General features: G+C 38.2%; 1 protein-coding gene across 1 annotated transcript in view; it reads left to right on the top strand.

The window, feature by feature from the left end:
• The window catches only part of PCSK5 (proprotein convertase subtilisin/kexin type 5), a gene marked incomplete at its 3' end in the record, with an annotated part of 193,093 nt that overhangs the window by 126,221 nt on the left and 43,161 nt on the right, over positions 1–23,711 (top strand). The window contains exons 11-14 of the mRNA XM_009999796.1: positions 3,703–3,820; positions 4,884–5,072; positions 14,671–14,807; positions 23,628–23,711. The exon at positions 23,628–23,711 is cut by the window's right edge and continues 9 nt beyond it. Coding sequence (XP_009998098.1) covers positions 3,703–3,820; positions 4,884–5,072; positions 14,671–14,807; positions 23,628–23,711 — 528 coding nt within the window. The remainder of the gene's footprint in view (positions 1–3,702; positions 3,821–4,883; positions 5,073–14,670; positions 14,808–23,627) is intronic.

Genomic DNA, 23,711 nt, shown 5'->3' with positions numbered 1-23,711 from the left:
TTTCAGTGCCTGGGTCACGCTTTCCTGGAGTCTGCATGAATCTGTGTAATGATTTATCAACACCAGCCATTTTTATTCTTCAGTAGAGTCAAGTGGGATATACATGCTGCCTATAGATGTGGGGGTAGCTTTACATACTCTTTGTATATTAGTGAGAAAGTTATTGAATTTTCAGTAACAGTTTCAGACAAAACAAGGTGATTACAGAAAGACTGGGAAAGTCTATCCAGCAGCTGAGTAGGCCTTGATTTCGTGGTGCTCTAATAGAGGAATTGCTTCAGGGATAAATAAATGGACTTGAGCCCTGATAAATGTTATTTTATTTAATGATAAGAAGAGTAAAGAGATGAGCTAAAACTCAATATTTACTTTGTGTTGCAGGAGGCAAGTTTTTCTCAGAAACTTGTCCTTTGTCTGTAAAGCTCTTTGTATGCCTATGATTCTGTAGAAATACGAATGGATCAGTTTGCATTGCTGCATGCGTAGAGAGAGGATTCAAGGGCAGTTTTGCTCATGGACACCTTGATCACAAGGAGATCACAGTTTTCAGCCCTTCATCTCAACTCAAACAACAGTCTGCTACTTAGTCACCAGCTTACATTGCACCAACCTCACATTCCTATTCTGTCTGGAACAGGCAAATGCCTTCTTACAAAACAGCCTTATACCCCCTCTGACATACTTAGTGACTCCTAGCAACAACTCAGCCCAGCAGCAATTCAGAGAAGTGATAATGTAGAGCGCTTAAGTAGGAATGTGCAAGGTCCTGGGGCATTTTGCGCTTCCAGTCAGCTTATCTTACTCTGCAATCATCAGTACCTTTCAAATACTGCTTTTCCATCTGGGTTAGCAAAAGTGATCTCAGTATCGTTCACATACAAAATCAATGGCAGTTTTTCCCAGAAGACATTTATGGCCCCATGTGGACCACTGAGATAATTTTTAACCTCTGGGAGAAGCACCCTGGCATAGAGTTCATGGCAGTACTAGTATATACACAGATATAGGGGCATAATTTGAAGGCAGTAGGAAAAAAAATCTGCTTTCCTCTGTAAGATCCTGGGGATCAACGACTTTTGTTAACTCAGTGATTCTTGCCCAAATTGCTGTTACTTAGTCTTTGAAAATTACAGGCTTTTGCTGGTACCTGCAACTGCTAATGAATCACTGAATCCAAGGCTTTGAAATGCAAATGTTACAGACAGCCAAATGTCAGCTGCCTGGGAGCTTCCCACATGGCAGGATTTAGAAGCACCCCTGACTGTCAAGAAGTTTTTATTTCAATGGAAAGGCCTTTTAAGAAAAAATGTACTTTTGTTTCAGCTGTGGAAAAAAACCCAGCTTCTCACTCCCACCTCTGCTCTCATGCAAGAAAGTTTAAGCACTGAATCATGGGCAATTAACACAACCACATAGCCTTGGGAGGTAATTTTTTCTCCTGGATGAAGACTATCTTCCAAGTAATTTTTAGGGTGGGAAAGATGGTAAGTTCACTGTCTAGATTTTATTTATATTTTTAATGTGGATATTAAGCAAAAAAAATTCCAGGGTGAGGTGCCTTAAAAGCTGCCGAAGTTTCTATCAGAATGTTACTGCCTGGTAGTGACAATATTGGGTGCTTTTCCACCCTTATTTTTGAGTGAGAAAAGTGAATTGAGGAGAAATTTGGCTCTTCTTTTAGCTCAGTGGCCAGGTTGAACACACAGTGTCTTACAACTGGACATCCTAAGTTCACAATGGAAGTTACTACCTGTCAGGCATTAAAAATGCAATTTCCATAGGTTAGCTCAGAAGATTTTTCCATTCATAAAAATTTAATCCCTCACTGCTTAAATGTAGTACTATACAGAGTAACTGTGTACAGTTACAGACCATGTGAATTAACACTGTTTTCCCTCTCACTGTTCTTCAGAGCAGACAGAAGTATTATTAATTAAAATTTTAAAATAATAGAGCAATATATGCACAGGTGGACAGGCAAATGACCTCACAGATAAATATGCTGTCATCATCAGATGCATTTTTTGCAAGATGATATCTGTGACCAAGGTGATCTCCATCACAGGAACTATCTTTACAGTACAGTTTCTCCATCTATACTTCCCTTGCCCTTTTTCTAGCTGCCTCCACCCATGTGTAAAAACAGGACATCTCTTTCCCAGACTCTTGTGTTTGTGGAATACATTACAGAGAATTTAGAAGGATGAAAGAGAGCTGAATTTAGTTACTTCATATATTTTAGTAATTGTTTTTCATTTCTGAAGACAGTATCTGCCTCATTTGGCAGAAGAGCTGTGTTTAGTTATTTCCAAATGAACATTTTCATGCTATGTGCACTTCAGTTTGGAGCTGAAGAGGAAGAGAACCAGTTCATTACGTAGTCATCATGCGTTGCAGTATTTCGCATTGAGGAACACTCTTCAGTTGGCAGTTTCAGACAGTATTAGATACTGCCATATTTGGAAGACATGATCCTTAAAGCACTGATTATTTTTGTGCTTTGAACTGTTGTTAGACAAGGTTGGAGGTTTTTTGGATAGAGTCCTTTGAACTCTGGTTTCACAAACTCTCTGCAAAGTGCAGTTGGATAGACTTAACACCATTCCTTGTTGCATTTCTGATTAAAATAGCACTTATGTTTTTCTGAGGGTTTTCTGGTAGCACTATCTGTGGTAGCAAGCAAAAGTGATTTATTAGTATCTGTGATTTTAACTCCTCCCTCTGGAAGCATTTTTCTTTCACCTTCTCTCATCAGAACTTAACTAAGAGCACCGATTTGTCACAATAAAGCAACATGGCTAGCAGCTCTTCTAATTTATCAAAATCTATTTGCAAGCTTCTGTTTTGATTAGAATACAAACCAAAAACACACAGCTGTTTCAGTAACTGAAACATTTAGCCTCTGTGAACTGCTGGAACTCTTGAAATAGTTACATGAAGTTAAGTACCATAAAATTACAAAAAAGTGAAAGATACAGAATTGGCACAAGGCAGTGGGAAATACTTTTCCATGTTTAGGTGTTGGGCATTTTAGAGTTCTGGTTTTTGTATCCTAAGAAAGATGATGCTTTAAAGCCTTCTGCTTCTTTGAGTAGAAAGCACTCAGGCATAAAAGTTAAATCACTAGGTGCCAAGTTACTTGCAAGGGGACCATCATTGGCTCTCCATGGCATGAAAGGCAGATTGAGGCGAGGATGAAATATCCAAAGTTGAGCATTAACAGAGTGCTAACCTCCAGGCATAGATACTTAGTACCATTGCATGTGCAATGCATGCAGTAGATAATATTAGAGGTCAACAGCAATGTTAACAGCTCTCTCCAGCACTAACTTAACCTGTAGATCACTACTTCCTATGCAGATACATGAAGGAACAGGGTGCCTGGACTGGTGGTGGAAGCCCCAACCCTGGAGACATTCGAGGTCAGGCTTGTTGGGGCTCTGAGTAATCTGTTCTAGTTCAAGGTATCCCTGCTTATTTTAGTGGGGTTGGACCTGTATAGGTCCCTTCCAACCCAATATATATTCTAATATTCTATGATTCTGTGATTATTGTTTTGGCAAGGAGAATTTTGAGTTTTGTATGAAAGCAAAGAAGAAGTAGAAAAGAGCAGCTCCTGTTAGGTTGTGACCCTCTGGATTAGTCTGTGATGAAAAAGAGGGTTTATGCTGTAATTGCAACCATTTTGTTTGTACCTTGCAGTGAGCCACCTCTATGGATTTGGACTGATGGATGCTGAAGCAATGGTGATAGAAGCAGAAAAGTGGACAACAGTCCCTCCACAGCATGTGTGTGTGGAGAACACAGATCGGCAAATCAAGTAATACCCGCTGCCAAAACTCTTGCTGGCATAAACTTATGGAAAGAAATTGGGTATAATTTACCCCTCCCTTGCATTATACATAATGTGTCATTTTGAAAGCTATACTGGGAATGTCTCTCACCTTCACAGTTATCAGATCATTCACTTGTAAACGCTGTTCCCTGTAGTGCTTGGATAAAAGTCCTAGTTTAAAGAACACCCCAGAAGTTGAAGGTGTAAAACAAGCCAGGCTGGATAATGATTGATTCTGATGTCAGTGATGCACCAAAGAAGAACGTTTGGTTGAGTGGACTGCAGTCACCTTTTTAAGATGAGTGCAGAGTTGTAAGTCCAGGATCTAATGAGAAAATGCTCTTTTAATTCAAATACTGCACTCTCTCTCAAACAGTGTTAGGAGAGTCTCTGTGTCAGAGGCTAAGACTAAACTGCTTTCCACTTGCTAGGTTTGAGTGTCTGTAGAATAAGACTTAAAAGCAAAATTTTGCATGTGCACTCTGGATACACAGACAGCATCAGTCATAAGGCACACATGAAGTCTGTTGCTTGATAAATATGCCTGACAGGCTTGATCTGTAACTAGTATAGTCTGCAAGGATATCATGCCAATTTAAACCAGATGAGTCAGCTGCCATTTGGTACAGTTACCATGTAATACTTGTTATTACGTAAGCAATGACTCTGGCTATGCCAGGCATTTCCTGGGGCTTAACAACCAGCTGGGATCCCATGACAATCCCAACGATTCTCAGCTGGCCACTAATCCACAAAAATGGTCTGTCCCCAAGGGTTATTCCTATTACAGGTTTTTCACTGTCCTCTTTCAACATAATGCGTGCATAACAGAAAGCCAGCCAGGTACTTGCCATTAGCTGCAGTAAAGTTATTACCCTCTGGTGACAGTTTCAGCCAGAAGTATCAAAATTAATGGTTATAAGCTAGTGTCTTCTCAGAAACAATTGTCCAGCATTGTCATTCAGTACTAAGCAAAAAAATCCATGGTTGTCTCATTTTACAGAACAAGCAAGAAATGCTGATGTTGCTTTATATGCTTATATTCTAGAACAATACGACCTGACAGTGTTGTCCGTTCCATTTACAAAGCCACTGGCTGCTCAGATAATCCTAACCACCATGTGATCTACTTGGAGCATGTTGTTGTGCGCATCACTATTACTCACCCTCGACGTGGAGACTTGGCAATTTACCTAACCTCTCCTTCTGGAACTAGGTCACAACTCTTGGCCAACAGGTATAGTATGACAATGTAACTTCACAGTCCAGCTAGCAGCAGAGTCTGCATTGAAATTACAGCATCAGCAAAGAACAGTTGAGTCATTACAGTAGGTCTGCTGGCTGACACAGGCTAATTACTTTTTGTGAGAGAGAAGGGGAGAGTGAAGTGCAAATTAACTCAAAGATGGCAATCTCTGTCTTTATCAGTAGAAGAGTAGGCTGTAAAGCTGTTGAAGGACATCATCTCCAAAACAAAGTCAATTTTGATAGTCTTGTGAGGCTCATCATTTTTTAGGACCTGGAAAATATGTGGAAAATAGCAAAAGGCTCAGTGTTACAGAAGGAAGCTGAATGAAAATGTGTTTCTACATACTACTGGCATTTACTTTTCCTTTTTCTCCTTTCTTATCCTTTGTTCACTAGTAACAAAAAATCACACAGAACTGTAGTTCTCTACTACTGTATTCTGTAATCTTTGTGAATATAGTTATGACTTCGGATGTTACCAATTTCCCTATCTTTTTTTCCCCCTACATATTGAAGTAGTAAGGTCAACCTATGAAAGGCTTCTAGTAGAATAACACCAAGAAGTTTCACTAGTATTTTTAACTGAATGGGTCCATTTGTAAACAGTCTATTAAAATTTTCAAGTCAGCCATTTCCTTCATCCTGCAGATCTGTGATGAATACTTGCTTTTGAATGTCCAGTCACTCTAACAACAACTAGGAAACATCAGTCCTTATTCTCATCCTTTCACCTCTGTATTATATTCTTTGAGAAACTGTGCCAAATTGTCTCTTTTTCTCCAGATGGGACTCAAACAAGTATTTCTTTATCCAATTCAGCATTTCCAACATTGGTGAAATTTCAGTCCTTGGAAATGCAGGACATCCTTAGTATTTGTTCTCAGCAAATTGAAAGACTTGCCAGTGATATTTCTGTTTCTTTGGTCTACTAGCAGAAATTTTCTTGGAAGAAAAGTCTGGCAGTCCTTTCCAGAGAAATCTTGCTAAATCAGTGATCAAGAGCACTGTTGCCTACCAGATAAAGCACTAAGAAACTCCAGAAAACTTCTACAAACTACCCCATTTTCGCATGTGTGAAAAAAGTTACAGTTACAATAAGAAATACTACTCCAGCTGGCTAGGAAATCTTCTTCCTGATGGGACCATAGTATGACAGGGAAGCTATTTTCCTTGAGGAGTAGCATATTCAGGTAACTGCCATTCTGCTGAGCACAGAGTGCAGCTCCCACACAACAGTTGATGTTAACTGATGGTTTATATCTCAGAAACAGCAAAAACTGCAATGTGACAGACCTATGTTGTGAGAAATTTTTCTGTCACACTCAAGTCTTTACAAATGTTTGTATCCCCAGTCCTACTCTCCAGGGTTTTCAATGAATTGAAAGTGGCTTACTTTCCAAATGCCCGGTCATCTACATTCCCCCAACTAGATTTGCTGATACAGTGACTATCTAGCCCTGGAGACTTTTATGTCTCTATGGTAAAAGGACCTTTCTTTCCTCCTGTTTCAAAAAGAAGGAGGATGGACTATTTTGGAGACAGGTGGAGCTCAAATAGACATGGTTCTGATTGAAGCGTGAACTCACATTTTCATTAGATATTAGGTTAATTTAAAAGAAAAGGTGTACTGAAAAAACCCTTCAAGCTGTAGACATGAATTCGCCAAATGGAGAGAAAATTGTCCTGGAATTTTAGGGCCTCCTAGATTATCTCCCGTGTTTCATTACGAGTACTGTCAATTCCTTTTTGATAAAAAACACGGGCACACGCATATATCCCTGCTACACTGAACAAAGAATTTGTCCTCTGCTAACCAGTGCAAAGGCAGACTTCTATCCTCTAAGCAGTTATGAAACAGGCTTTTGTTTTTCTGATTGAATAAATCCTTCTTTAGTTTTATATTCCATTTCCATGCAGCAGTTCTTCCATGCTTCAAAATGAAAAAAAAAAAAAAGTTAAAGTCCTCCAATGAGGTATCCAAACAAAACAATCTTGTGTAAACCCAGTGGTCTTAACACAGCTAACTTCTGGCTCTAGGCTTTCAAGTCTTGCAGCTGACTCACAGCAAGTGGGAGATAAAGACATTCCAGTATTCACAGTTCACCTCTGGTGATAACTGGTATGTGGAATAGGTACAAAGTTTAATTCAGTCAGTCTCTTTGTAACTCTTGCCCTTTTAGAAAGTAATTATTTTCTCTACCTGTGGTATGGAGAATGTAAAAGCATGTATTAAAATAAGGTGATGTTCAACTGTTTCTTATCCTGTACTGTCAGAAGGCCAACCAGAAAACAAAGAAACTTGAAAGGCCTTTTAATGTTTTTCTGCTTTTCAAAAACCGAATTATCCACACCAGAAATTCCCTTCCCATGCAAGCTTCAGAGATATACTGAATTAGCTGCCACATTTGTCTGGAATGAACAACTTTGAGCTACTAATATTAAGGGATAAATGTATTTTGCAAACTCTAGGTCTGAAATACCTAGAGTCGTCAGAAGCCCTTTCTTAGGGTACAGTGATGGATATGAGCACAGTACTTTACAAAATGTTATTTCAAGATTTATTTTATTATTGTTTTATGTGGCTCTCTGTAAGAAGTCTTACAGCTTAGTGGTCTTGCAATTAGTAGTATGCAGAGTGTTGTTGAGTTTATATGTTTTAGCGTCATATAAAATAAAACTTGGAGTAGGAATGTTGTTACTCACTAATATGATAATTTAATTACAAGGCATTTGGTTTTTAATGTATAATTGATGAGGGAATCAGAATAAATACGTTCAAGTACATGGAGAGATGCATTGGCAGCAAGTGGTCTGGGCTTTTTTTTCTGCAGGCAGAGGTCCCAAAGGCTGTTCTACATTGCTAATACCTGAGTGAGATGCTTTTCTCAGACATACAAGATCTTTTAATGCACATGTACATGATTAATAACAGCAATACCAGCTGTTTTTACTGAACCCAAGGAAAACCTCATTGCTTTACCATTACTCATCTGGGTTTAATTTGAAACAGTTTGCTGGTAATATGTCTGAAAGTGCAAAAGGTATATTTTACACGTGTGCACTTCTCCAACAATTTCAGAAGAAGACTCATTGTGTAGTTTCTGGTACACTGACGAGTAGGTCCCTCAAGGCAGTATCTGGCCTTTTTTCTGCATATTTTATCCTTAGTGCTGGCATCCCCTAAAATGACTTCAGTAAGAAAACTTGTTAGACAGAGGCAATGTGGATTCCTTTGCAGACATTTGGTGGATTACACTGTCACTGGCTTGAGCCTCATGTGCATTCTTCAAAAACTGCATTACAGGGAACATCTGCTTTGTTGTTTGGAAAGTACTAAACATGATTACATTGGATGTACTGTATCAGAGAAAAATACAGGCTTGGAAAGTGCTGGCTGGTGTGAGGATGAGGCTACAGCTAAGTCTAAAGGGGAACAGTATCCCCTTTTTAAAAACAATTGGCCATGGGATTTGGCAGCATGGTTTTCTGAGTGTTTTTGAGATATACCAAGGTCAGTATAGGGTGGGCTGTGGGGGAGAAACTAAATTCAAAGAGGATAGAGGAAGAAAACTTAGGACTCGTTTATCTCCCACTGAAGTCATGGCTAGTTTAATTCATGTCCTTTAAATTTAAAGCAGCTGCTGCCATTTGAACCGCGTAACTGAAATTTTTAGCTACGTGGTGGCAGGTTTCCAGGCCACTAGCCTCCTGTGTTTTAATGGTGCTGACCTTAGTAGTACCTTTATTCAGCAACGAAGGGAAGTATTTTCATTACCATCTTTTTCCTCTCATGAAACCTTAGATAATCAGTAAATTTTAATAATACCCTCCTCTGTGGGAAACTCTTAGATCAAAAACAAGGTATTCTCATCTAATCTTACTTGCTAGTTTTCTTTGTTAAAAGGCTCGGTGATAAGAACTAGAGGAAACTTCTTTTTGACTTCCAGACCAGTTCATCCTACACCTTTATTAGAGTTTATACCTTATACTCTAATAACAAAACCAGCATTTTATGTATCCAAATATTATTAAAAGGATAGGTTCAGCCTTCACACTGAGTCTCACTGTTACAAAGATCTGAAAATAACTCTGTGTTGGTATTAAGTCCAAGATGAGCAAACAAGAATCCTCTGCTTTTACTATGTTTGAAAGATGAATCAGTTTTCAGAAAACCATTTCTCCCAATTGGTACTTGCTATGTTTTATTTCATTCAGGTTACCTATATTTTTTTTGCCTTTTTTTTCCCTTTGTTTTTGTTTTTGAAGGTATGAATAGGCATCCCTCTACTCTTCTAACAATCTTTCTTCAAACTGTGATTACAATTACAATACCTGGCAGTATTAGCAGAAGATGGGCTGGGGAGCTCTGAGGATATTACAGACACACCATCAATTAAAAAAAAAACTTTAAAAAAATCGAAAACAAACGAACAAAACCCCACAACTTTTTTCTTTTTTTATATCAAAAAGTGAAAAAAAAGAGGTGTATTTGCTCAGCTCAGATCAACACATGCTTTTCTTTGTGGACACACTAAGAAAGAATTAATCAGGCATCTGTAGAATAGGCATGTATTAGAATTCAACACCTCAAGTTCAGTTTTAGTGAAAAATTAGAACCCATCATTTAAAGTTTGACTTCATTTTCCATAGCCATAGCAGGAGTGAAGACAAGTGGCTCAGGACACACTTAAGATCCGGCTAAATGTCTCAGCTTCTGAGGTTTGTATTAAACCAATTAGAAGAGAGGAGCTGGTTGAGGCTGGCTGAATAAGAATGCCTAGGATTTCAACTTGCAGCAGATAGGTTTGCTGCAGCTGCTGAAGTGAGAATGCATTAATCTCTTACCAGCCTTATGAAAGCTATCCCCGCCTCAATCTTACTATAACACTTACTGCATTGAGTTTCACTTAGAATAGACTGGATTGTGTGATGGACAGTGTCCTTTCTGCCCTTACTCTAATCAGATGTCCCTTTTCAAACATAAGATGTGGTAGACAAAGTCTGTATATATGGCACCAGGTTCATTCATGCTCGTGCCTTAGATTTTCTGCCTGATAAGAGTGAGGTTTCTGAAGGTTTACTGCAAATTCCAATAGGAAAGCACACACAGCATTTAAGAAAGTGTCTGTATCACACTGTTTGACCAGTGTGGTGTGTGGAGCTTAGAGGCATGACGTGTCTTTTGGTCATGATGGAGCATTTCATGCTGGTAATTGTAGTCCCTAGGGACAAGCTCTCAGTATTTAAAGATAGTGGTTGCTGTACTAGCCACTACTTCAGGTCGACAGGCACTCTATTTTTCATGCTACTCTTCTCCAAACAACTTTATCACAACAGCTCAGAGATCTTTATTGCTTCATAAGAATAACTGTGATAGCCACATGTAGAATGGAAATGAAAATAATAATAATTAGATGTATATGCACAAATTTTGAGTACATCTTCCTTTGATCCACTTCCAGAAGTTTTATGTGATCTTTCTTGATACATATAGGTGAGACAGCTTTGGATGTGCCTGTGTGATCTCTTTTTTCCTGAATACTTCAGTGTTGGTTGGCAGGAGGTCCAGCTGAAGTTTTGGTTAAGTCAGTTTGAGCTGTATGCAGTTTTTCAGGGGTCATATCTCCCAGGAAGCTGATGACTGAGCCCTGCGCAAGAAGTGCTTATGGAGAATAGCTGACCAAAGCATTTCCAGGAGCAGAACTTTGGAAAGTGCTCTTTTAAACTCTAAGCTCACTAAAAGACTTGTGGCCAATTAGATTACTGGGCAAGGACTGCTTGCTTTTCAAGGCTGTCAACTTAGTAGACTGGAGCACATCATAAACAGACATTCATGCAACAGAGTAGAAAACAGCCTTCTCTTGCCAGCTACTCCACTGCAGACCCTGCCATCAGCCAGTGCAGAGATTTCTGGCTCTTGATGTGGCCAGCTCAGAATACAAGCATGGTGTCAGTCAGGTGCAGTTGCACCTTCTGAGGTGAAAAAAAGATGTTGACAATAAAAAAAGCTCCTTTTATGTGTTTACCTTTTACTGCTAGTGATGAGTGACGGTGGTGTTGCACTGCCTCTTCTTGCATTAAATTGAAAATTAAAACAAATTAATACAAATTATTCTGAGCATTCAGAAACTTAGAGATTCTTATAAATAACTGGCATACTTGTTGTTTTTTTAATGCTAGTAGATTTTACTGTGAGAGACTAGCCTTATGTTCTCACTTGTGGATTTCCAAGAAATCAACTAATTTGTCTTCATCTGTGTCTAAAATTTGATTGCAGGCGGAGTTTTCTGCTGGAATTTGTATTCTTAAATAGAAAGGTGATGTGATTTTTGGGCTGAAGTGGTGGTAGTGGAATTTGTTATATGGAAATAATTATTTTACTCTGCACTTTGTAACCTATATATTCTTACGTAGACCTATATATGACATTTGATTACATTTCTCAGAGAGAGAAAAGGCATTATTTTAAAATGTAATGCTATTCATTAAAAGCAGCAGCCCATAATTAGTTTATCTGGATATAGTCAGTTGTGTAGTCACATCCACCCTAACTTGAATGTCCTCTTACTAAGAGAGGTAACTGAGTAACAGATCTGGCATTCTATTGTGGTTACATTAACAAATAAGTTATAAAGATTCAAATGCTGTTGAAAGCATATTACATGAATGAGTACAGGTATTGCAGATGTATATGAGCATTGTCAGAAAAGTCATCATATTATTATAACGATATTGTTTAAGTATTTAATCTCCAAGAACCTGAAATAGTCAACTAACAATTCACCAGACCATATACTAGTAATTTACTAGTCCATAATAAACTGTATGTATGTCCTTGATAAGAATTTTGACTCAGTATCAGTCTGACAAATAACAAAATCAATTAACTATCTTCACTGGCTCCATACTCCTTAAAAGATCCTGTTCCCTGTATCATGTTTCTTTCTGAATAAAGAGAAGTACACTTCAACATTTAGTCTTCCTTTCTCTCTCTCTCCGTTCTCCCCTTGAAGGAAGCTTCACCACTGAAAGGGAAAACCATGTGCTGCCTGGCAGGATTTTTTATTTGAGAGTTTAGTGTATAAGCAGAGCAACACAAAAATCTTGAACCATTGAGTATATAGAGCTTACACATTCAGACAGCCTCAGACTCAGTGTGTTTCTAGTTTTAACTGTTGTTTTGATCTGTCTGTAACAGTTTAACTTGTTTGTAGAATCTTTTGTAGAAACAAAGTTCATACGAGTCCAATTTCAACCTTCATTTCTAAAACTCAGATCTTTCCCAAAGAAGTATTCTATCAAACATTTGGAGAATTTTCTGTGAAACATTACCAGATTTTGCCCAATATACATGGATGGATGCTTTCAAGCTTACAATTTAAGCCATAGCATATTTTAAGAAAAGATGATTTTACATAACTATGATAATGTCATAAGGTTCCTTCTACTTAAAAGAAAGATACAATATTAAAATGGAAATTTGACCTACAATTTAAAATTCAAAAATATGGCAAATAAGCACCCTTAATCAAATAATACTGTGGGAAGTATTGGTCTAATTACTGTAAAAATAAACACCAACTTGTGTTTCTGTTTATGTGAACGGAAATCCAGTGAATAAAGAAATTACAATATAATTGCACAGTACTACATTATACTATATAATTTAGTTGCCACAATGGCAAAGAGGAATATAACTGCCTTGATGGATTGACAGGCTGTTTAGAAAGTAATGCATTAGTTATCAGCAAAACACAGTATGATAATTTGACTAACTGTTGGAAATAACCTATATAATTACTTGAGCATACCTACATGTAAACACTGGGTGATAACTGCTTTCAGTAAAAGATTTGTGCTACGTGTTTGTGAGATTTGCTGTACTCAAACAGCTAATTTAGCAGTGGCATGAAACAAGCCAATTCTGCTGGCAGAGTATAGATATACACACAGACAAAGACACACATACAGAACTGCAACAGAAGAAAATTTCACTCAACTATCAGTGAAAATAAAAGCTAATTCTAAAAATATATCTGTATTTAATGTTATCTACACTAATAAGAAAGATTAATATTGTAGGAATTCTTTTAACATGGAAGAAGGTTGCACAAAGGAGAGCGTGAAAATCAGCTTTGAGTGAGTCCTGTGAAGTGCACCAGGTGTGCAGGTCCACACAGGTCCTGCTGCAGTAAGTGTGGATACCTGACCCCATGCCTCTGACTGACCAGAGTTTTCAGCAAGAAGTATGGCAGGGCACTCACATCCTGTGTGGCATTTTTTAGCAGAAATTTACAGATACTCACATTGCTACAAAAGTATCCTGCTTTCCCAATGTTTGCTGAACCTTTTGGGAATTAGCTTAGAAAATAACAGTAAAGAATAAAGTGAGTGCAAAATACCATAAAGTTTTTGTATTCTAATACTAGGATTTCCTCCATTGTATGGAAAAAGGTTTTAAATATATTGCATTTTCTACCACAGAGATCTTGACTTATGAAAAATATTTAACCATAGCTATTACTAGTAGAATTTTCACACATGGAGACCAAATTAAAGTACTGACAAACAGGTATGCATACGTGTATGTGCATATATATGCATATGAAAAATAGTTTTACATATATGCATGTATCTGTGTAGAAACATAAATACATACATAAATATGGGTGTATATATACATGTATTTTTTGAAGCTGAGCTGTGCCATTTTGTTGGAGGCAAGTCTTGATTGGAGTGCACCTCCTATCAGTAGCTTTAGGGTGCATGGCAGGATATTGTGAGCACTGAATAAACTGAAAAGTCTTTCCAAAATCTCATTAATAAATTCCAGTTTTAGGTAATAAAATCTGCCAGTCCTCCTTCTCCCCCCATGGGATCAGCATTACATAGCAGCCTCTGAACTAGGCCCTCATACTAGAAATTATCATAATCCTAGCTTAATCTCTAACCTCTTCACCCACAACCTAGCTAATTAAATTAGGGTAATATTGGTTAGGTGAAACCATCAGGTGCCATTGGTCTCTGTTTTACCCAAACATAGTTCTGTCAAGTGTTTGACAAGAGTAATTTGAAGATTGAGACCAATGTCTCAGTTACATTTTATTTCCCCATGGGAAGTCACATATATTTTCTCAGTCACTTCATACTGTTTATTGTTTAATAACCCCTCTCAGTATTATGATCCAAAGCCAAAAATAAACGTTACAGAGATTTTCCAATTTAGAAGTTGTATGTGTTTACACTATGCTGTTAGAGCAACAGATAGGCTGTATTGCATGCACTTTTCCCAAGACACATGAATCCTATGAAACAGTATTAGCAAATTTTATTTTCTTTAATTCATTCTCTTTCTGTTCTCCTTCATATTAGAACAAATGATGGCATGTAAAGAGTGTGTTCCATCAAAACAAGAAACTGTTGAATGTACTTGAAATATGTATGGGAAAAAGATCATAAGTAATTTTATGTAAAGGCACAGATGAATGATCTGGCTAATTGGTGTATAATTCAAGAGTCTGCAAACTTGGAAACTTAGCTTACCAAATAAAATGGCTCTTTCAGAGTAATATCATTATTTATTTTAGGCTATTTGATCATTCCATGGAAGGATTCAAAAACTGGGAGTTTATGACTACTCACTGCTGGAGTGAAAAAGCAGCAGGTGACTGGATATTGGAAATCTGTGATACCCCATCTCAGCTGAGAAATTTTAAAACTCCAGGTATGGCTCTAATCTTTATTTGGGCTCAGTGAATTCAGAAGAATGCTTGCAGTTGCTTATACTGCCTTGACAGTTTTCCACCTTTTATTTACAGCTGGAACATCTCACATAGTGTGAAGGCAGAGCTGTAAAAAGCTTTATTCTTAATTTCATTTGTCAATGCACTCTTCCATTTTTATGTTGCTGTTATTTGCCATTTAAAAAATGTATTTCTGTTTTATTCTGAATTTATTTCTGGTTTCCATGGAGAATTAAATCTTCTCAGAGGTAAATGGCCCTCTTTCTTGCAGTCACGTGTTATCTCAAAGTACACAAAGATACTTTGGCAATTTAGAGCTTCATCATACCAGATAGGAATTCTTTAAGCAATGACAGACCCCTGTACCATCTAACAGGTTACCAAGAGTCAGTGCTGTAAACAAACCCAAGGCACAGTTACTAGGCACAGTTTTTGACAAAAAAATGCAAGAAACTGCATGTGCCACATTTGAAAGATGTCGCACATATAATGGAATCACCGAATGTTTTGGGTTGAAAGGGACCTTAAAGATCATCATCATTCCAAATCCTCTGCCACTGAGAGGGACGCCTCCCACTAGACCAGGTTGCCCAAAGCTCCATCTGACCTGGCCTTGAACACTTCCAGGGATGGGGTGTCTACAACTTTCCTGGGCAACTTGTTGCAGTGTCTCACCACATTCACAGGAAAGAATTTTTTTCTAGTATCTAATGTAAATCTGCCCTCTTTCATTTCAATACCATTACTCTCCACTGTGTTGCTCCATGCCCTTGTAAAAAGTCCCTCCTCAGCTTTCCTGCAGCCCCTTCAGGTACTGGAAGGCTGCTAAAAGGTCTTCTCTAGAGCCTTCTCTAATCCAGACTGAACAACCCCAACCCTCTCAGCCTGTCTTCATAGGAGAGGTGCTCCAACCCTCTGATTATCTTCATGACCTTCCTCTGGACTCCCTCCAGGAGCTCCATGTCCTTCCTGTCTTAGGGGCTCCAGAACTGGATACAGTACTTCAGGTGGGGTCTCACAAGAGTGGAGTAGAGCGGGGAGAATCACCTCCCTTGACCACATGGTCGTGCTTCTTTGATGCAGCCCAGGATATGGTTGGCTTTCTGGGCTGCAGTTGCATATTGCCAGCTCATGTTGAGCTTCTTAACAACCAGCATCCCCAAGTCCTTCTTCTCAAGGCAGTTCTCAATCCATACTCCTCACAGCCTCTACTTGGGATTGCCCCTACCCACGTGCAGACCCTTGCTCTTGGCATTGTAGAACTTCATGAGGTTTGCAGAGGCCCACCTCTCAAGCCTGTCAAAGTCTGTCTGGATGGCCTTTCTTCCTTCCAGCGTGTCAACCACACCACAGACTTTGGTGTCATCAGCCAACTTGCTGAGGGTGCACTCAATGCCACTGTCCATGTTGCTGACAAAGACGTTAAACAGCACCAGTCCCACTACTTTCCTCTGTGGAACATCCCTCATCATGGATTTCCACTTGGACATTGAGCCATTTACTTCAACTCTTTGAGTGTGACCTTCCAGCCAATTCCATATCCAGCAAGTGGTCCATCTGTCAAGGCCATGTCTCTCCAATTTTGAAACAAGGATGTCTGAAGCACAGTTACAGATGCTTTGCACAAGTTCAAAGTTCTTTGCATTTTTAGGCTACCATTAAAAAAAAAAAAAAAAAAAGAGGGGCATTTTTTGGTGTTTACACAGCTAGAAAATCCAATTATACAGAAGAAAGAAGTTCACAGGTTGATAGCACTGGTAAGTTGCATTGTGCTCCTTTTTGTGTGGGCAAAGTGCTCAGACCTTGTGTTCATCCACTCACAAACTATGATCCTAGTAAGAATTTTTGAGTCTACAGTCATTCTTCCGCTTTGAATTCCCACTGCTTTGAATTCCCACTGCACAGTTCAGTTTCATTCACATATTTCAGTATGAGCACTTCGAAAGAAATGGAGATTGTGAGAAGGGTTTCAAGGATACTCATGGGAGTACATGCTTACTTCTATTTGCTGGTTATGAGAGATCAGTACATACTTGCCTTTGGACTTACTGAACATTTAAACCTTAAAAAACATTTTGAAATAGAAACATTATACGCAGGCAAAAACACCAGTGTTTATGCATGAATAGTGAATATAGTCCTTCCTTCAGAGCCCCACAACAAAACAGGTAGAAACCCTTTAATAAAAAAAAAAATCAATTATTAAATATAACTTCAATAAATAATGCAGTTTTAAACATGCTTGAGAGACGAATACCACTGATGTATTGGAAATAATTTATCACTAAATCTAAGTTACTGTGATTTACTGTGATTGGGCAGCATGGAAGAATGCAATAGTATCATGTTGGAAGTAAAAAATCTAGTTGATTACTGCTTTCTGATAGATAAAATTAATTGTAAGAATTCTGCTCTGAAATTTTTTTAGGATTATAACAACATTAGCAATAGAATTAGTTTATAAGTTAGTGAAATAAAAGATACATTCCATCTCAGGCAGTTAAGTAAATTCACAAAGCAGTAGGAGTTTTCTAATTGATTTTCTAAATTTTAAGACATACTTGAAGTAAGTGAGGCTATAAAAATATGTATTTGTAAACTTAACAATAGGAGATTCTTAAGTATGTTTATTTATGAATTAATATGCTATTGCAAGTCAGTAAAATGATTCTAATAAGCTTAGCTAAGTATGAATACTTTTATTACTTCTACTAAATAAAAAAGCGCACATAAAGAAGCATGGACTAAGATGCAAACTGGAGTGTTTGAAAGCCTTGAGTTTAAAATAAGAATGCTAGCATGATAAGGCATATGCAGGTATGTGACTAATCTGGAAGAATGATGTTTCAATTCTGCATTGTCCAAGAAGGCCCATTAATGTTTCACATCCTTATTTTCCATGTGCCTTAGCAGATTTTCCAGAAGGATCTGTTCCGTGATCTTTCTGGGCACAGAGGTGACACTGGCCTGCCTGTAGTTCCCTGGGTCTTCCTTTTTCCCATTTTTAAAAACAGGGGCTATGTTCCTTTTTTTCCAATCAACAGGAACCTCCTCAAGCTGCCATGATCTCTCAAATATGATGGACACAGGCTTAGCAATCACATCCACCAGCTCCCACAGGACCCATGGATGCACCCCATCAGGTCCCATAGACTTGGGCACCTTCAGGTTCTTTAGATGGTCATGAAACTGTTCTCCTACAGTGGGGAGCGCTTTGTTCTCCCAGTCCCTGCTTTCACCTACTGTGGCCTTGGCAATGAGGCTGGAGCACTTGCCAGAGAATACTGATGCAAAGAAGTCATTGAGAACCACAGCTTTGTTAGTATCCTGTGTAGCCAGGTCTCCCGTTTCCTCCAGGAGAGGGCCTGCATTTTCCTTCCTTGTTCTTTTATTCCAAACATACCTGTAGAAGTTTTTCTTGTTGATCTTTACATCTCTGGCAAGATTTAATTCTGTCTGGGATTTGGCTGTCCTAACCTGGTCACTGGCTGCTTGGACAACCTCTCTCTAATCCTTCCAGGGCATCTGCCCTGGCTTCCACCCTTTGTGTGCTTCCTTCTGAAGTTTGAGCTTTCTAGGAGCTGCTTGCTCATCCATGCTGGCCTACTCCAGTTTTTATCTGACTTTCTCTTAGTTGGGATGCATTGCTGGAGAAGTTGATCAGCCAGTTTTCACAGTCCCTCCCCTCCAGGATGTTATCCCATGACATTCTCTTGAGCCTGAAGAGGCTGAAATCTGCCCTCCTGAGGTCAAGGGCAGTAAGCTTGCTGTGAGCCCTCCTTGCTGCCCTAAAGACCTTGAAATCCACTATTTCATGGTCACTACAACCAAGGCTGCCCTTGAGCTCAGCATCCTTCACCTGCCCTTCCTTGTTGGTGAGAACAAGGTCCAGCATTCTAAATTTGTTTAGTTATTCAGATTGGAATGAAGACTATGTACAGTTCACCTGCTCAAGGTAAACATGCCTTTATGGGAGACCAGCTGGTCCAATTGCTTCTGCAGCTTACAAACTCAATAGAACTACTTCCATTATAACTTAGAGCAGACAGGGCACAGGAGTAATTCTAATGTGTGAATAAGGAGTTGTCCAGTCTCCTTCCTGATCCAGGTGGTGCGTAGACCAAACTCAACTGGGTTTATACATTTTACTTTGGACAAAAAGGAACCCTGTCATTTCAAATTAATGAAAAAGTTATTTTATGCTGCTTATATAATGTTATGTCTAAAAAAATAACACACAGATGAGCCTCATTCAACTACAGTTGAAATTGGTAGAATTGAATGAGAATTTTAGTTCTTTATTTCTGCTCTTCATTAGCTGAATTACGATATTTTTAATGCAGCAGATGGCCAAATAGCCTGATGCTTTTAAAAAAAGTTTATTTGCCTGTCCAGCCATCAAATTGTTTACTCTTGCTACCTGTCTCAGTTGTCTGCATATCCTGAATTTTTTTGGGGGATGCTAAACCAGAAGTCATAAACAAAGATTTTTAAAACCTGTTATGTAATATGAGAGCAATAAGTCTCTGCTGAAGACCAAGATAATTAGTGTGATCTTCAAAATTGCTGAGCAACCAACAACTTTTTATTAAGGTCTGTAGTAACTCTAGGGTGCCCAGTATCATTTAAATGTCAGCTGTATACTCAACTGGTTGACTTTAAGCACAGCATCTTGAAAATCTTGAGTATCAACATCTAGAGCTCTGACAAAGAAAACTAGCATTGCCAGTGTTTCGATTTTCCCTTAGTTTTTTTTCTGAACTGTTCACTTTTCACCATGGTTTTGCAGTGCTGAGAGATTCTTAGCTAGGTGATATTAGTAACACTAGTAAATGCAAAATTTCCAATACACCGAAAAGGAGTATTCATTAAGTGTATTTGGAAAATCAGCCATAAGCAGCACTGTTGAGGGATTCAGGGGGAATGTTTGGTGTTTGGGGTAGGTTTTTTTAATTTTCAGTGCTTTAGACTTTGATAGCAGAGAGATATTAAACAAGAACTAAATAATTTACTTCTAATGAGATTACTGAAAAGATACAAAAATGAATTATTTTCAACTCCATCTTGCACTGATGCAGCCAGGAACATCTCTGCTGGCTTGAAGGACAAGTTAAGAGTAGCTATTCACCTTGGCATGCACTGCAATCCAGTGTTTCATCTAGCAGGCATGAAGGAGAGACACAGTGCAGCATGTTTCAGATGTTACCCTCTTCTCCCTTCCATGACACATCTCCTGTACTGAATTCTAGAAAAGAGGCAGCATGGAGCCATTTTGCAAATTGTTCATCTGGGCTATTCTTCAGACATCCTTTTACAGCCCCTTTATGTCACCAGGACAATCTAGAAGTAGTCAGCTACATTTGCAGCCTCTTCCTACACACTCCAGTACTTTATATATACTTTTCTCAGTGCTACAGTGACTCTCATGGGACCCTTTTTTTTTAACTCTGTGAGGACTAAAGCCTAAAGACCCAACTCTGGAAGCAAAGGGGCAGTAAAAACAGGGGATGTGGAGGAAGTAAGAAAGTGAAGCTGCCCAGCTGATGGTTGCGGGGAAAGCTGATGCAGAAAGGAGTCCTTCTGGAGAACTTACTCTTTACTTCCTTTTAAACATAATGTAATGCAGTGCTTGAGACTGATTGGGATTTTACATGCATTGGATTTCATAAGTTGCAGTCTGGTTGTGAATTTTGTTCCTGGTTTGTTGTAGACTGTCTATTAATACACCCCCCAACTTTCTAGAGTGGTCATTGCCCTGAGGTTGAAGCTGTCCAGTAACACATCTGTTCAAAAGATTTTAAACTTTCTGCCATGTATTAATGGTGGATAAACTCAGCTGAATGGGCATGTTTGGGTTAGCCTCTGCAACGAACAGAATGTGATATAAAGTAAAGGTGCTTAAACACAATTTATGGTGCCTCTCTAGTTTATCACCATAGCCTGCAGTTTAACCCACTGATATCACTGCCGTGCCTGTTTCTTGTTTCTGTTGGGTGCATGTGTTTGTTTAACTATTGAAAGGTTTTATAATTAAGAGCTGCAGTTTTTCTGTAACCAAATATCCCCACACTGGCAAGATGATGCAACAACTGTTACTCTTAAAGAAGTGCTGGGTCCAGTTCATAAAATAGTACATGTGATTTCTGCATTCAATTCTGTAGAGTTTCTGGACGTGGACATGTGCTAGCTGTGAAACAATGTGATATACCCTTTCTCCTATGCATAAAATATGAGACCTCTGTTACATACAAAATACAAGCAGGGTAAAGGTTTATTCTAGCCAAACTAAATTATGGAATCAGCCAAAAATGGGAAAAGAAGTATTTGGCTTAAATGTGCACACTTTTTTTATTCATTATAAAGTGTGTGTGTTTGTATATATATTTAGTTATTGAAATATTTTCATTGTGCAAATTAAACCTGCCTTGAGGCAGACTAAATTTATTTGCTGGCAAGTCACATGAATTTTTCTCCTCCTTATTTACTGAATGATTCTTAAAGGCAGCTAATCTCCATAGAGACCGTGCATTATTCCCCTCACTACCTATTTGTATTAGGTATACATTAAAAGCATCAATCCTTCCTGCAGCAATGTTAGTAGAAGCTCTTCCATGTGTTTAAAATCCAAACAAAATACACTGTGCCAGAGGAATACAATTTACCTGTGGTTATTTTTAGTGAGTTCTTGCAAATACGTTTTTTAGTATCCAGTATTTTTACCAGTGTTCTGGAAGAAGAATAAAATCAACCCTTGGCAAGTTTAGTGGTCTCTGAAGCATAATAATGACACAGATGAAAACATCTGAATAAGTCAGCAAAACACACTTTTTTTTTTTTTTTTTATTGCATCCAATATTTTGTGGTCTATATGCTGTAGAATTGGCTTAAAACACCAAAAGGACAGAGACTGTACGTGGAGAAGCTGTAGCTTTGAAAAAGCTGTAGAGATACTGCATGTCTAGATAAAAATGAGCTCCCTGTATGACCCCTTTCCTAAAACGAAAGTGACTTTAAGGACCCAACTGAATCACTCTAAAGAACATTGAGATGTAACTTGTCTATATAAGAGGAAAATATGTTACTTGGGTGTTTTTAATCTAGTGGAGACTAAAGAGCTACATGGTTGTGAGCTAGGGGTAGGAAAAAACAAGTTGCGTGGACTTTAGCAGCTGAGGTAATTAGCCAGTAGTTTGGCAGCAAGTGGTGATAGACTCTTAATCAGTTAATTTTTGAAACCAAGATTGAATATCTCTTTAGAAAAACTAACGCTTTGCTTTAACTGTGAAAAGTTGGACACTAATGTATGAAACAGCTGTCATGTGGTGTAGTCTCTTGCTATGTTTTATTCTAAAGAAGTATCTATGGGAGCAGAGAAAGTTTCATCTGAAACGCAGAAACTTCTGTCCTGGAAAGGTTACATTGGCTTGGCAAGAGACACAGAGATAACAGAGATTTTTCTCTTTAACCCTAGTACAAACCAATTAAAAGAATTGGTGTATAATTTGTCAGGTAGTGGTTTTCCTCATTGCTGCTTACTACTTGGAGGATGAATGAAAAAGCAGAGAGATAACATATTGTATTGGTCATGTCAGGGGAAGATACCCGGTCACATTGGGAAACATACTGAAAATCACTTGTAGAGGTCAAAGTACTTTGTTTGCACAGGTTCAAAAAGTCCAAGTGAACAATATGGAACATCAAATTATTGAATATCATTGAAATTAAAGAAGAGGAAGACTGCCTGAGTTGAATTTTACATTAAATATATTACATTAAATATTTTCCATTAAATATATTAAGTTATTATCTTGAGAAGAGACATACCTGGTTTATATTTCTTTTTAAGTAATAGTTCTAAGAGAAGAGTATTCTAATCACAGAACAGCCTCCAAAACAGTATCTTTCCAATGCAGAAATAAATACTCACTGCTCCTCTGTTTGCTTTCTCTTCTGATGAGGATTTGATATGTACAACATGGGACTCCTACATACATAAATACAATCATGAGAATAGGATAAGAGCAAACATACATTCCATCTTTTCAAGGAGGGTTGTGTATTTATGCATCATTACTTTAGGCATTTTTCCAGGCCTGAGTCCTTTTGGCCTTTCACAGAATTAATTCACTGGGTAGTATAGAGGGATGGGGACTGGAAGTTCACACTTCGTGTTCTGACAGCCTGAACTAATGGCTTGATATACAAATATCTTTTTATTTTTCTATTTGGTTTGGTTTGGGAAGGCACACTGTAGTTCTGCCATGGAGATTTTAAAAGAAGTTGTTTCTTGTTCATCAAGATGGGTCCTGTAAGCTCATGAAAAGTATCTTTGAATAATAAATGAGATGTAACCCCTCTTGTCAGAATTCTGAACACAGCTAGTTAGCTAAAAGATCTCAAATAATAATTAACCAATCATTAATGTTCTGAGGTAAAGTGAAATCCAGAGCAAAAAACTCCTTTTTTGAGTACCATATACTTTTTTCAAATAAGTGTATGGCCAAAGGTTTTGCTGTTTGTTGTTTTATATTGAGTACAACTCATGTTGCAATCTTTTATTAGACCTACAAGAGACTGGAGCACAATGAAAATACCACATAAAGATGTGACTGAAAGCAGTAAGCTTTCTCAGTTTATAGTGAAGCAGCGAGTGCAGTGTCTGTATTAAACTGAAGACAGTTACTTGAAAAGCAATGTCTTCCAAATCTGCTCACGGTCATGTTTACAAAGTGACATGTTTTTGTAAGACACAGCAAATAAAAATGTTTTCTAAAACTAGATTTTAAATACTTAATTTCTAGGCAAATTGAAAGAGTGGTCATTAGTACTGTATGGAACATCCATTCAGCCTTACTCGCCAAGAAATGATTTCCCAAAAGTGGAAA

The sequence above is a fragment of the Chaetura pelagica genome, unplaced genomic scaffold (genome assembly GCF_000747805.2).
Source record: "Chaetura pelagica isolate M959 unplaced genomic scaffold, ChaPel_1.0 scaffold216, whole genome shotgun sequence".
Taxonomy (NCBI): domain Eukaryota; kingdom Metazoa; phylum Chordata; class Aves; order Apodiformes; family Apodidae; genus Chaetura; species Chaetura pelagica.
Note: the sequence above shows the minus strand (reverse complement) of the source record. Positions and strands in the feature narration are given on the sequence as shown.